The sequence below is a fragment of the Nannospalax galili genome, unplaced genomic scaffold, assembly GCF_000622305.1.
Source record: "Nannospalax galili isolate Female #2095 unplaced genomic scaffold, S.galili_v1.0 scaffold1229, whole genome shotgun sequence".
NCBI lineage: Eukaryota > Metazoa > Chordata > Mammalia > Rodentia > Spalacidae > Nannospalax > Nannospalax galili.
The window spans coordinates 76,045-91,633 of NW_008359121.1; the positions used below are offsets into that span (position 1 = coordinate 76,045).

At 39.1% G+C, this 15,589-nt stretch overlaps 1 protein-coding gene across 1 annotated transcript in view; it reads right to left on the minus strand.

The window, feature by feature from the left end:
• Positions 1–463: 463 nt before the first annotated feature.
• LOC103725532 (UDP-glucuronosyltransferase 2B31-like) overlaps positions 464–15,589 on the minus strand; it is a 19,941-nt gene continuing 4,815 nt past the window's right edge. The window contains exons 3-6 of the mRNA XM_008822829.2: positions 8,311–8,442; positions 5,501–5,588; positions 4,271–4,490; positions 464–1,078 (exon numbers count right to left, since the gene is read on the minus strand). Coding sequence (XP_008821051.1) covers positions 799–1,078; positions 4,271–4,490; positions 5,501–5,588; positions 8,311–8,442 — 720 coding nt within the window. The 3' untranslated portion in view covers positions 464–798. The remainder of the gene's footprint in view (positions 1,079–4,270; positions 4,491–5,500; positions 5,589–8,310; positions 8,443–15,589) is intronic.

A 15,589-nucleotide genomic window follows, 5' to 3' on the forward strand; every position in this document is an offset into this window, starting at 1 on the left:
GTTTGGTGCATATATGTTAAGGACTGTAATATCTTCTCGGTTAACTGTTCCTTTGATCATAATGAAGTGACCCTCCTTATCTCTTCTGTTTAGTTTTACTTTTTTGTCTAATTTGTCAGATATTAAAATTGCGATGCCTGCTTTTTCCTTAGTGCCATTTGCTTGGTATATTTTTTTTCCATCCTTTCACTTTGAGATAGTGTCTGTCCTTGAAAGTGAGATGAGTTTCTTGCAGACAACAAAAAGATGGGTTTTGTTTCTTAATCCATTCATCTAGTCTGTGTCCTTTGACTGGAGAGTTCAGTCCATTAATATTTAAAGTTATTAATGAAAGATGAGCATTGAATCCTGTCATTTTTATTTCTGTTTACATCTTGATATAGCTGTACTTTTCCACAGTTACACCTTCATTGAATTTCTTTCCACAACCCCTTGGGTATAGTCATTCCTTTCTTCAGCTCTTTGTATTGCTTCCAGAACTCTCTGAAGGGCTGGTTTTGTGGACATGAATTCCTTCAGCCTATTTATGTCATGGAAAAGTGAATTCCTAAAATGCCTACATATGCCAATGTTGACTATTTTAATTGTTATTTTTTTTTTATTTCAATTTCTCTTTGGCCTGAAATACTGCTAATTCTTAAACATTACTTATCTAGGAAAACATCCTGTGATTTGACAAATAAACAGTGGAGGAGTGTCTGTTCACATGTCGAAGGAACCCATGATTGTCATCCCATCTTTCTGGAATGCACTGGAAGAGGTCCATGTGAAACCTCTTAAATTCAGATGTAGATACAGCTACTGCCTTTTCTTCTTCTTTCCAGCTTTAGCAAACTTCTGGTAACAAAAAAGGCAACATTTTGAGATGATGACTGTCACAGTCACCACGCAGGCCAGCAGTAACCCAATCACATCCAGGGAGTGGTACTGGAACCAGCTGAGGTCGTGGGCTGCCACCCGAAGGTGCTTGGCTCCTTTGTGGCGCATGACATACTCCACCCAGAAGACGGCTCGGTCGAGGGGCTTCACTGGCTGCTCGTGGTGAATTCTTGATAGTCTTATGGCGTTCTCCTTATAGCTGAAGACAGACATAAATGAGAAATACAGACACCAACATTGAAAACCAATTAATTTACTTAAGTTCATCAGGTCTATGAAAGGTTACTGGAAAGAAAGTCTATGAAAGATAATGGAAAGCACCATGAAACTGAACAAATGCCATAGGAGAGCAGTAGGCACAGTTTGATTTTGATTAGGACATGATAGTGTGTTTGGTGGTAAGTTGGCATTTTCAGATGAAGAAATACTTTCCAAAGATCAAAAGCTTTTGGGAAAGTGAATAATTTCCAGCAGAGTAAATGGTAATAAGCCATCCCTAGCACTTAAAGTGGGAGATCTGAATGCAATTTAAAAATGATCTGCTTGAAATTTTGAAGAGGGATTGTGCCATAAAGATCTATAAAATATCAATAAAAATCCTTTCATTGATTAGAAAGGTGCAAAAGATGTAAAATCAACACTTTCCCCTCAAAAAAGAACATGTATGTTTGGGAATATAGGTCGGTGAGTGGGTGTTTGCTTAACATGTCCACGGGTCTGGATTGACCCTGAGTACTGCAAAACAGACAAACTAACTAACCAACCAACAAACCTAACAACCAATTCCAAACAAAACAAATGATCCCAAGGTACAGAGGAAGTGGAATTATGTTTTCTTAGTTTTTAAAACATCTATTATTCATTCATTCATTCTGTGTATATCTGTGTGGTGCATGTACATGACACATCATGAAACTGAACAAATGCCATAGAAGAGCAGTAGGTGCAGTGCGACTTTGATTAGGACATGATAGCATTTTTGGCAATAAGTTGGCATATTCTGATGAAGAAATACTGTCCAAAGATCAAAAGGAAAAGCCTTTGGGAAAGTAAATAATTTGCAGGAGAGTGAACAGTAATCCGCAATGCCTAGCAGTTAACGTGGGGGAACTGAATACAATTTGAAAATGATCTGCTGGAAATTTCAAAGAGGGATTGTGCCATGAAAATCTTTAAAATATGAATAAAAATCCTTTCATTGATTAGAAAGGGGCAAAAGTTGTAAAATCAACACTTTCCCCTCAAAAAGGAACATGTAGGGCTGGGAATACAGATCAGTAAATGGGTGTTGCTTAGCAGGTCCAGGGGTCTGGATTGACCCTGAGTACTGCAAAACATAGAAACCAACTGACCAACCAAACAACCAATCCACCAACCAACAAATTCCAAATAAAACAAATGACCCCAAGGATACAGAGGAAGTGGAATTATTTTTCTTGGTTTTTAAAACATCTATTTATTCCTTCCCTCATTTTGTGTGTATCTGTGTGGTGCATGTACATGACACACAGGTGGAGGTCAGAGGACAATTTTTGAAAGTAGGTTTTCTCCTACTACCTGAGTCCTGGGGATCCGACTCATGTCTCATGTCAAGTGACTTTACCTGCTGAGCCATTTTGCTGGCCCCAGGAGATGCAATTCTTAGTGGCCTTTGGTTGGAGTATAATTTAGGGTAGGTTCTCTCCTAAAACGTGGGTCTGGGAATCAGACTCATGCCTAGTGGCAAGTGATTTTACCTGCTGAGCCATCTTGCTGGCCCCAGGAGATGCAATTCTTAGTGGCCTTTGATTGGAGTATAATTTAGGTCAGATAGTACAGATAGAGAACAAGGAATTTGTTGAAGAAACTGAAAATAGAATTTCCCTAGGTTTTACCTTTCTCTAGCAATCCATTCAAAGAAAGAATAAACAATATGTCAAAGTAATACTTGCAGTTCTATATATTTTGCAACACTTGCCATGATAGCTAAGACCTGGGATTGACTGGGTTGCCCACTGTAGATTGATGGATAAAGAAAACATGGTATGAAAACAATAAATGATGTCATCCAATCATTTACAGTTGCAAGGATGGAACTGGCTGATAAGGGTTCTAAATCAAACTAAATAGGCCTCTCAAGAAAAACATTGCACATTCACATCAATGTGTGGAACATAACAAGAGTTTGCTTCACAGGAGTCATCAGTAGAACAATGGAACTAGAGTCTGGGAAGGGGAGGAGTTAGCAGGAATATGAGAGGTGGGCTAACAGGTACCATGCTGCAGTTGGACATCAGAGAAAGTATTTAAAAGTAATAAGTAATACTCTCAGTTCTATATATTTTGCAGTACTTGCCATGATAGCTAAGAACTGGGATTGTCTGAGGTACCCGTTGTAAGTTGATGGATAAAGAAAATATGGTGTGAAAACAGTAAATGATGTCATCCCATCATTTACAATTGCAAAATGGACCTGGCAGATATTCTGTTAAGTCAAACAAAATAGGCCCCTCGAGGAGAACACTGCACATTCACGTCAATTTGTGGAGCATGATATAGCTCATTTCACAGGGGTCATCAGTAGAACAGTGGAACTAGAGTCTGGGAAGGGGAGGAGTTAGCAGGAATATGAGAGGTGGGCTAACAGGTACCATGCTGCAGTTGGACATCAGAGAAAGCATTCTATAGTAGAAACAGTGAATATGCTTTACAACATGTATGTTGATCTATCTATATAATGAAGTTCTAGAGCAGGGGACTTTCAAGATTGCTAACAAATGAAGCTATGGATGTTCAAGGAGATGAAAATGATATCTATTCTTTTTTGATCATTAATTGCTATACATATACATCTATTTAGCCAATAAATGTGAATCATTTTAATAAGGAATTTGAGATTTTAGACATACAGTTGGAGTATTTTATATTGTTTCAGCTTCATTATCCTGTTCTATGGATTTGGTCAAATTTTGAAAATTGCTAATCTTTCCTTTACCAATATAGAAAAAAAAGTGTTAGCACAAAAGACGCAATGGATATTCAAGAAGATGGAAATGCTATCTATCCTTGTTTGATCATTACTGACTCTGCATATGCATCTGTTTAGCCAATAAATGGGGATCATTTAAAATTTTTAAAATATATTTTATTTATTATTTTTATTTTTAAAATTGCTAATCTTTCCTTAAGCATTATAGAAAAAAAGTTTTAGCATCACATTATTCTTGAGACAACTACTTGTAAGTCTATAGGTGACACTTTGCAGTCCTGATTAGGAGTAAAACTAATTTCACAGTGATTAAACCATTATAAGTTTTTTTTTTTAAATTAGATTCAAAATTGGGTGAAATCTAGTGTTATTGTTAAAAAGATGTATATTAAGTACTACTTAAGTTAAAAGCATTGCACTCACGAGGGATCGTTGATGACTGTCTTCACTGCATCAAGCAGATCTGAACTTGACATCGTGAGGAAGTCCACTCTAACACCTGCCCCTTTGGTCTGCATGCGAACAACATTATCAGGTTGATCTCCAAACAAGGGAATGCCGACTACGGGGATTCCATGGTAGATCGCCTCATAGAGGCCGTTGGTTCCACCGTGAGTTATAAAGGCTTTGGTTTTTGGATGACCTAGCATTGGGAGAAATCAGAAAAAATATTAATTATAACTCTTAAAAATAAACCGAGAAAGAATAAAAGGCATGGAATGGTGAAATATATTCTAGATAACTAATTATTATAATCGTAAAAATGCATGAAAGGGTCCAGAGATCAATAATTAAGAATACTGGATGCTTTTGCAAAGGACTGGGGTTTGGTTTCCAGTACTGACAGGACAGGTAACAACTATTCTTAACTCCAGTTTCAGGGAATCCTGTGCCCTTTTCCAGATTCTGTGGGCACTGTATGCATGTGGCTCACTTACATACATCCTGGCAAAACCATAATATACATGGAAATAAATGTCAATTAAAAACTTTTAAGTACACTGAAATTCCTTTCAAATCTTAGTGTGAGAAGCACCATAAGTCCTCTCACGATTAAGTGAAGGACACAGGATGAAGAGGTAGTGTGTGAAAGATAGAAATGAGTCTGTGCAAAGGACAGAAAGGACAGAAAAGGCAGGGCACATCCCAAGTAGAGCAAACAGCATATGCACAAACAGGCAGAAACAGGAGCATATGGTTGCCTGGAGAAACGTGGTATGTCACTTCAAGTCAGCAGGGAGTGGGGCGTTCATGGCGCTGGAATCAGGACAGCAATACTTCATCATCAAATGCGGTTCCATGTCTGGTGTGGATTGTTTTTTAGCATGGTAAGTAAGAGTCAGTCAGTATAAAAGAATGCCATTTTCATTGTCATTTGAAATTGTCCTACATTGATAAAAGGATACTATAAAATTATAGAAATAGGAGGTAGAGAGAAAAATAATGAAGTGAATGAAAATTTATCTGAAAGATAATTACAGGTGAAATAAAAATGGAAACTGGTCACACTGAATGTTACAGGGTGGAATAGAATATCATCACTTGTTATTTATCCATTTTCCCTGGAACTAGAACACAATCTTTTTTTCATTGACCTCTTCTGTCTCTGACTGGCTATTCCTCATGTTTCTGGGTTTTTCTCTTGTACCTTACCAAGTAGGTCATTCTGGGGGATCCACGGGTACAGCTGAGTATTGGAGCCTAGAGTGTCTGGCTTCTTGCCTTCAAATCTCCATAGAACCTGTTGAGATAAAACCAGACTCTTACTGGATTTTGGGGGGCTAGGGAAGCCAGAGGGAAATGTGCTTTCTCTGAACCCCCCTGAGAAATGCTCATACCACATACAGTGTCTGAACATTAGTGTGTATTTATACTTAGGGGTTGTATGGCAAGGAACACAGTGCCAGACAGGAGAGACTTCCCTTGGAGTGGTTGGTCACAGTGGTCCAAGAGACTCCCCAAATAATATGGGCTATTGTCAGAGCTCTTGGTTATTTCTCAGAACTGGAAAATTAGACCCTACTTCTGAAGACAGGACATATTTTGGACACAGGACTTGGAGCAATGTAACAGGAAATGACCTGGAAGCCTTCTACCTGAAGTTTAGGTCTCATAGTTTTAGAGGACACTATGTAAGTTGCTAAGGGATAAAAACAATGGTCTAAACCAGCCCTAAAACTTAATAACCATAATGCCTGGCAGAGCAAACTACCTCTGTTGTTGGTGCAGCAGCAGCACTGTTATCCGGGGGCTAAGCAACAACTATCTAATTGGACTTGAAGCCCTCTCAGTGGGAGTGAACTCATGGGTGTGACTGTAAACAGCCAAATACATATGGCTGGAGAGGTCATAGATCCTAGAGATAACCGTATCTCTGTCATAACTCTAGACAAATGAAATTTCTTGCCATATCCTCAATATGAATCTTTATATTTACAGACATGTATACTATACACCACTCATCAAAGAAGCTTCTTTTTGCAACAGATTGAGGCTACTGCAGAATCTCACAACTGGCCAGACAAAAAGAATATACATCTGAGAGATGCCCAGTCCTAGGTGACATATCTGTAGTTGAACCTCTACACCTGAAGCTCATGTAGCATAGTGGAATGGGGTAGAGAGAAAAATAGGGAATTCCTTCAACTCTCACCAGTGAAACATCCTTATACAACAGAGTGCGATGCACACAGAAGTCAGGTTTTAAAGAATAGGAGACTGCAGAGTGTGACCCTGGATAGGACTCCTATATTAAACCTCACCCACCCATGGCTCAGGGACCCATTGTGGAAGAAAGAACAGAAAAATGGTAAGAGCCAGGATTGATTCATTAACATAGGGAAGCAGAGGCTTTCAGGCCACTTGAAACTTGCACGTGTAAATTTGTGGCAATGATGGCATTGAGTACAGGGTCCATGCCAACTCAATCAGACAAAGGTCCAGAGTGGAGTGAGGGAAATGGGTGGTGGGCCGGCCCTAGTCTGGGAACTGTTAGAGACCAATTACTACTCGATGAGGGAGAGTAGAACTTACTTACAATCTCTAGGTAGGCTGACTAGACTCCAGTGGATGAATTTGCACCAAAGGACATCTGGGTACGAGTGCTTGACTGGACAGAACTTAACATGTATGGTAGAATTCATGAGGTCTGGTGGGTAGTTTTGTGGCATTGGTGGGGGAAGGGGGTCTAATCTGAATAGGTTCTGTTGCATGAAATATACAAAAACAATAAAAATTTTAAAAATTCAAATTACGTATGTTAGTAGTCTAAAGAGGTTAAGAAATAATATAGTTAAATCCTTAATATCTGAGAGCTTGGCAACAAGAATGAGGCTGATAAACATGAACAATCATCTATTTTTGATGTAAATACAGTACACACTCCTCTACATATCTTTATATGTGGTCAAGGTCTGACATGGAGCATCAATATTTAATAGACAGTAACTTAAGCAAAAGAGTCTATCAGTAGTACATTGGTAGATTTAAGAAATTTGTGATTATAATTCTAGTTCAATAACAAACAAAAGTTATTAATGACTTACACCTTTATTTTGTTTTACCAATCTACATTAACAGGTGTTTGTGTCACAAACATCCAGCATCAATATTCCTGAATGATATTTGATGTAGTATACTTATAACATACTTATCATATTACTTTATTCAAATTTGTCCCTTCTGATTCCACACTTTCTAAGGTACATGGTCCACTTCAAGAGCAAGTTCCTGACTCCATTCATTTTCTTATATTTCCCTATTCTAATATACACACCCAAGATGGATTGGTTTTTCTTCCTCCAAGACTGGTTGGTTTGGTGAACTTGAGATTGCCGTAGCTCTGGTCTCCTTGTAGCCCCAGCTGTCCTGGAACTCACTATGTAGACCAGGCTGGCCTCGAACTCAGAAAGATCCACCTGCCTCTGCCTCCCAAGTGCTGGGATTAAAGACGTGCACCACCATGACTAGCTTTGGCATACTTTTTTAATAGCAACCAAAACAGTACTTAATAGGTGCATTTCAAAATGTAGCAGAATAGATGAGACAGATTACACAGGAACATTGCACTGTGATAAAACTCCAAACTTTGAATGCTAATGTATACTTACTGGTTAGAATTTTATTGCAGTCATTACATTTTAGTGTGTGCAAAGTCCTAAGTAATTTTCTGAGAATACAGAGGAAGAAAGAAGCAGATTTTTCCTATATCTGCCTATAATATTATTATAACACAAAGTTCACATTACACTCCTTAATTGCATTTCTTACTGAATCACAGCTATTAATCAAAATATCCTTTACTTCAGCATCTGTCATATATATTTTTTCTTACAAATGATTTCTGCAATAATCTAGCAATATCATGATAATTTGAATTTCACACAGGAAATTTCTAGAGTCAGACCTATCACACTGTGTAAGGGATTCAGGAAGCAGTGATGTGATGAGGCACTCCACCTCACCTTTTGTGGAATCTGGGCTAGGGCTGTTGCAATCACATTGGCCCTGTCTTCTGTCAAATTGCAAACCATCGACCCCAGAGAAAGCACCACAACACCATGTTCTCCAGAGCTCTGGACAAAGTCTTCCATCTCCTGTGAAGGAAACATTGATTCATCACAAAAGAGCAGTAGCACCACAAAGCATGTTGTAAAGATTGGTACAATTGTCCAAGGAAGAAAGTCGAGTATTATTAGAAATCATTTAAGTGTGGCTCTGCTAAGATTTGGTGAAGTATGCATAATATAAAACATGCAATTGTTGTTGCATGAATGTGCTTGTTCTTTTACAAAGAATTCAGGTTTTCATTTCAAAAAATTAAAAGTTTATATAAATGAATGTCAAAATTCTATCATCTTGAAAAAAATGAGCAATTGTTTACATTACTCCCCAGTTCATTTTTTTTTTCATTCCATGGTCCTTTAACTACTATGCTTCTTCTTCTGTGTCCATAATTTTGGATAGTCTAGGTAGGTAGTTCATGTAGTATTTGTCTCTCTTTCACTGGCTGATTTTACTTAATGTAATGTCATTAACGTTCCTACATTGTATATGTCCAGGTAGGAACTTTGTGTTCCTATTCCCAAAATTTTAAAGGCTTAGAGATATTTCTGTCTATCACATACTACATATTATTTGTCAAAAAATCTATTAATTGATACCTGGGTTGATACTGCCTCTCCTTTTCCAGGACCAGAGCTGATATGATTATCCTTCAGCAAATATCTCTATGAGATCCTTTAATCATGTCTCTTACATTTATTCACAGAAGTGGTATTGATGTACTATAAATGTATTTCTCATCTTGTTAGGAACTTCCATATTCTTTTCAATAGTGGTTGTTTTTTAAACAGTTTTGTTGGAAAGATATTTGAAGTGTGATATCAGTTTTTTTTACCGTGTCTGCATGGGAAAATATATGTGTGCATATATGGGTCAATAAGAGTATGTTTCTACTCATATTTTTGATCAAGAAAGTAAACATAGCCATTATACATATGTGAAAATGATTTTCTCCTTGACCAAACTTTATCAGTCTTCTCTGAAATCACTTTGTATGCAGGACTTGGCTTTTGGATGTTGTGTCCCCAAACAGTCTGTTTCCTCTGAGGGGTGGGGCCTGCTGCAAAGAATTGACTGTGGCAAGCTAGCCACAGAGGGAGGAACTGCACGAGGCAGCCATGTGAATGGAATGGCCTGGCATTTATCGACCTGGGGCAAGACTGTGGGCCCACAAGGTGTAGGCAAAAGCTAGTGGTGACCATGGGTGGGCCACGGGAGCTATCTGAAATGGCAGACTTTTCACCATGGTGCACAGCAGGGCACCGGGTGTTCGTTTCCTTGTGAGTCATCCCCCCAACAGTACTATAATAAATTCACATAAAGATATGTTATATGGTTTGTCTGATAGTTGGGCCACGGCTGTGTTGTAAATGTGGGGGTATGTTGTGAGTATGTGAAGATTTGTTGAAGGTTATTGAGAGGCTAGAAAAAATTTTAATGGTTTTGGACACAAATGTAGAGCCCAGAGAAGGGGATGGCCACTTTGCATAATAAAAGATATGCCCCAGGCAGGGGAAGCTGAAAAGGCTACAGGGGTCCTGGCAGATCCAGTTGCAGAGGCTTGAGAGAAAAAAAATTTGGACTTTTTAACTTGTGTAAGGTCCAAGGACTCAGAGGAAAAAAACAGATAATAGTAAAAAAGGAAATGACCTAAAAATAAAAGTATCTAAACCTGCCCCTCAGATTCAACCATTGATACAAAGAGGAAAAGCAACTAACAGTGCTATAGCTAGGAAATGCTCCACACTGGAACTGTTGAAACTAGGAAAAACTTACAAACAAGCAATCAAAGAGCCCCTAGCCACGTGGCTTGTGAGAGTGTGGGACATGGGAGCAAATGACATCAGTCTAAGTCCTTCAGAAGCTTCACAGATGAGTTACATAACCACCCATCCATCCTTGTGATATAGGCTGTTCAACTTAGGCCAATGCAGAGGGGAGCAGTCCTTAATGGGATCTCTTGTTGAAGGCATTAAAGGTACATGGTTGTCACCAAGGGAGGCTAACATGATTAGGAGGGGGTGGAGGACTATAAAGGAGGGGCAGGCATTACTAAGAAAACTAGGTATGAAAAAAGCAATATATGATGTCCACTTCAATGGGTCAGGTAAGACTGTGTTCACCAGAGATACAAAGCTTAATTCACCTGGGACCTCGAGAATTGTATGGAGCTTTAATGGTTTTGCTAAGTCCTTTTAATGAGACAGGATCTTTGTAAGTGAGAGAGGCTTTAGAAAATCTAAATGATTCTAACCAGCATGTAAAACATGTCGGTAGAATAACAGAACACCCCATAAGAGATATAAAAAAGACCAGACAAAAGAAATTGTTCATTTGGGTTACTTGAAGATAAATGTGACAAGACTTATGTTGAGCCCAAATTCCCAGAGAAAAAAATTGATAGAAAACCAAATTCAGTACTAAGGAGTTTCCGGAAGGCTTTAAAACCAGAATAACAGTTTACAAAAGGCATTCAAAGGATAAAAACTGTCTCAGGGGTGGTTTAGAATCCCCAAGGATTAAATAAAATGCATTTCTCTCCTGATAAAGACTATACTAAGAGTGGAAGCAGTTTTTCCCACCAAATTCTCTCCCAGCAGCTAGGTGTGGTCAATAGAGAAATGAGAGATATGGATACAGTCAGAAGGCAGACCCAGGGCCTGCTGACTCAGGGAACCAAATGGTGCAGTGGGAACAAGAGGAAACCCCTGCCTCCTTTGCCCAGTGCAGGGTCAGGCAACTGGAGCCAACACCTGTAAGTGTATCAAGAATAAAAGAATACAATGAGGCTCCATGTAAAATCCCCCAAGTGAAAAATGATTGCAAGGGATAAATAAAGATAGTAAAGAACTAACCAAATTAATACCTCATACCCATGCTATGGTACCTAACAAGGATCTATGGAGAAAACAGTTAATACAAATGGATAAAACCTTTCCATGCTGTGTTAGACCTTGTCTATGATTGATTTAATATATGATGTTAACTTTCCTTCTAGTGTTTTACAGATGTGAAACTCATTTGTAAGATACCTGAAGAAGCAAAGGATGGCTATAGCTGTAAGATTCTTGGAAGTTTTATGGTTGGATAAGATAAAAGCAAAGGCTCCCAAACTATACAACTGTTAAGGAAATTTACAGTACCAGGGTGGGTTGCCTCCCTTTGAGCTATTGGTCAGAGAGAAATCCTAGAGGTTCTCAAATTCACCAAGGCTATTGCCACTAATGTCAGTTGTACACTAGAAAGGTTGGTAAGACCATGTTGCTGAAGACATTGCATCATGTGAGCATGGGAGGAAAAGAAGAGATAGAGCTGAGACTAAGCCAAAAAACTCCATGGCACTGGATGGATGGCATTCATAGTGACAGAAGGCACTATACAGATGGTTGGGGAAGAAAGGATCCCCTATGAGTCTACTTGACAATGGACCCCGCATGCTGCACACTATGGACATGCCAAGCAAGGCCTGCAAGTGCAATAATGGCTCAACCAACATTCGTGCAACTGACAAACTTCTAGTTGGATAAGGCCTGCTCTAAGGAGTTGAACACACATCTGGTGCTGCAGACCAGGCCAACCCCCTGTGTGGCCCTAATGGGGAAGGCATGACAAGTATACTGTTTAGTGAGTATAGTACACCTGTAGGGATATCTTCCAGGCATTTGTATTTACATTCATGTTTGTTTAGATGTGTCTATTTCCTTCTAGTTGTCTTTATAGTAGAAGAAACACCACGGAGATAGATCAATGACCACGGCTTGAAGATGGATAATGGGGAGGCCCCAGAAGTCACTATCTTGCCATGATACCAGAGAGATCACCCTACATCTGTCACCCTCTCCAAGGTTCAGGGACCTTAGTGAAAGATTGGCAGAAAGAGTGTAAGAGTGGAGGAAAGGGGAGGAGTGTGTCTCCAAAGAGTCTCTTTCCTCTGAGGGGTGGGGCCTGCTGTGGAGAATTGACTGTGGAGAGCTAGCTATGGAGGGAGGTGCTTTCTACCCTCTTGGACAGGAGCCGCAAACTGAGTGAGGCAGCCGGGCATGCAAGAATGGAATGGCCCAGCATTTACTGACCTGGGGTGAAACTGTGGGCCCAGGAGGCATGGGCAAAAGCTAGTGGTAACTATGGGGGACCCGCAGGAGTGATCTGGAATGGCGGGCTTTGAGCCACTGCACAGAGCTGGGCACCAGGAGTTCGTTTCTTTATAAGTCACTTTAGCTCCCCCAATGATGTATGCTATAATAAATTCTCATAAAGATATGGTTTATATGATTTTTCTGATAGCACAAGAGACCCTGAGAGAACTGGGGTGACAGATGTCCTCTCTGTATTTAGTGTTTGTGTGTTCTTCTTTGCAGGCACAAATTTAGCAACCAGCCCTTTGATAACATCTTGTTAAATTGATGTAATTCAAATGCCAACATTGGTTATGATCATCCTTTATGTAACATATCAAAAAGACTTTTTAAATCAATTTTGAGATTATATACTACAATACTAAACAGAGCCAAATATTATATCAGGTTATTTCTGCTTTAGCCCTGTGTAGATGGTAAACTACAGCAAAATAAAAATATAATCTTATAATGTATTATTACTGAAAGAAGCAACTACTTTCCCTAAATCAGTAACAGCAATCATCTTATTTGCCAAAATGTTCACATGAAAATAATTTTGCTTTCTCTGTTATAAACAGTGTTGAATGTATTTAATTTATACAAGTGATCAATCAATTCTAAGTCAATTGAATAGAAATCTAGGGATTCTTAAAATTAATTAGTGATTCTATCTGGATAAAAGACAGTGTCATTTATACATGATACAAACATGCATAAGTATACATGCACAAAATTGGAGCTCTACTGGCCTTCATTCAAAAATTTTGTCCATGAGTAATTCAGCACAGCAATAAAACCTCAGTTGCACATTTTATTCCTCAGATTTTTAGGAGAAGTTGGGATTTCTTGCTCAACAAAAGGTTTGAACCACTGTTTGTGAAGAAGGCTTTTTAGCATTTTCCCATCTCCTCATCTGGAGGGCTAATTCAATGGAGGCTATGGCCTACATTTTAAGCTGAGGAGACAGGCATCTCACAGTCCTCTGGGGCATCTTTAAAACTATTTTATTTTTTATGTGTATGAGTGCATTGCCTGCATGTTTGTAAGTGCATCCGGGTCACACAATGCTAGTGGAGGTCAGAAGAGGGCACTGGATGCCCTGGAATGGGAGTTATTGTCAGTTGTGAGCCTCCACGTGGATGGTGGGAACTGAACTTGGGTCCTCTGTAAAAGTAGCCAGTGCTCTTCACCTCTGAGCCATTTCTCCAGCTCACCCCTCTGGATATCTTTACTCATCTAAATGAAAAAACATACTCAATCTGTTTCCTGTTAGCATTTTGTTTTTTTCAGCCTCATGTAGTTGTTTTGAAAAACATCGAATCCTGTACAGGGGCAGAGGAACAAGTGATGATAGAATCCTGGAGGCTGTAGGGGGCAGTGAAAGGTATGACCCTGTGGAAAGATGGAGATAAGAGGGCAAACTTTGAAGCAGAGTTTAAATGTCATTCTAACCTATGACCCTCCGCCCCCCCCACCAGTCCTTGCCCTGTAAATGCCATACAAGAATAATTCTGTCTTCTCTATTTTTTTTTCCACTAAATTATGCAATGGAGAGCAAAAAATTTCCTTTAAATGAAAATGAAGGGGGCTGAAGAAATGACTCAGTGGTTAAGAGCACCAACTCCTCTTGCAGCAGACCCAGATTCATTTTCCAGAACCCACAAGGATGTTTCCTAGGAATGATCTCTAATTCCAGTTCCAGGGGAGCCGATGCCCTCTTCTGGCCTCTACTGGTATTGCATGCATGGGTGCACTTGTATGCAGTCAAGACACTCATATACATAAAACAAACAAACAAGCAAACAAACAAACAAAACCCAGAAGCCCACACCTAGCCAAATTTTAAAGAATAAGAGACTTCAGAGTGTGTATCCTTGGATAAGATGCCTATATTGAGCCTCACTTACCCAGGCGCAGGAACCATTGCAGAATAGGGGACTGAACGATTGTAAGAGTCAGGACTGGTTCATGAACACAGGGAAGGCAGAGGCTTTCAGGCCACTGGAAACCGGCACATGTGAACTTGCCCCATTGGATTCTGGAGCACAGAATCCATACCAACTCAATTAAATAAGGGCCCAGAAGGGAGGAGCGAAACAGGTGGGGGCCTGCCCTAGACTGAGAACTCTTAGAGACTAATTGCTATTGTTGAGGGAGTATATACCTTACATAAGTTGTCTAGATGGGCCGACTAGACTCCAGTGGAGAAATTTATGCTGAAGGAAATCTAGGTAAAAATGCTAGACTGGATAGAACTTAACATGTAAGGCAGAATACATGAGGTCCAGCCAGGGGAAGGGGGCACATGGATGGGGGAGAAGTTCTAAATTTGATTAAGAACTGTAGTATGGAATTTTAAAAGTTCAATTATTTTTTTTAAAAAGAGTTAAAAAAGAAAATGAGATAAAAATGAAAATTTCAAGTTGAATCATTTTATTAGTCAAAAGAATATTTTGAAGTTGAAGTTGTCAGTGTCCTGAGAAATGCAGCTTTCCCATGACTCAAAGGTCTGCCTAGTCTGTGTGACTGCCTTTACCGAGAGCAGCATTTATAGTGACATGTGTTCAGTGTTTTAACTCATTGATGCTCTGTTCAAAGCCTCCTTATATATGAAGTGGGAACTTTCCCCCTGTATTCTTATTTATTATTGAGTAATTACTAGCATGAACTAATTATTCTTGTACTGTAGTAGGCAATGCTCATTTTGGGGAAAGTTATTTTATTTTTATGAAAGCACAAATACATCAAACATCCAGATTAAGGTAACCACTCAAAGTCTTTCCCAGTCTGCAACTCTGTCTATGTAATTTCAGAGAACTTCTGTACAGTAAGAGTTGCCATTCTAAAACCATGGGGCTCTGTTTTTCACACTTCACCATCAATTACTTTTATGCACTTATCCATCACCTAAAGGGAAAAGTATGCCAAAGCTGAAACTAGAAAACCAATCAGTTTTATATTCTCTTTCATGACTCATTTTTAGAACATCTAGAAAATCATAAAAACTATAAGAATAAAAATAAGATTTACTCATTCTTCAGGCAGTAATATCTCTGAAATT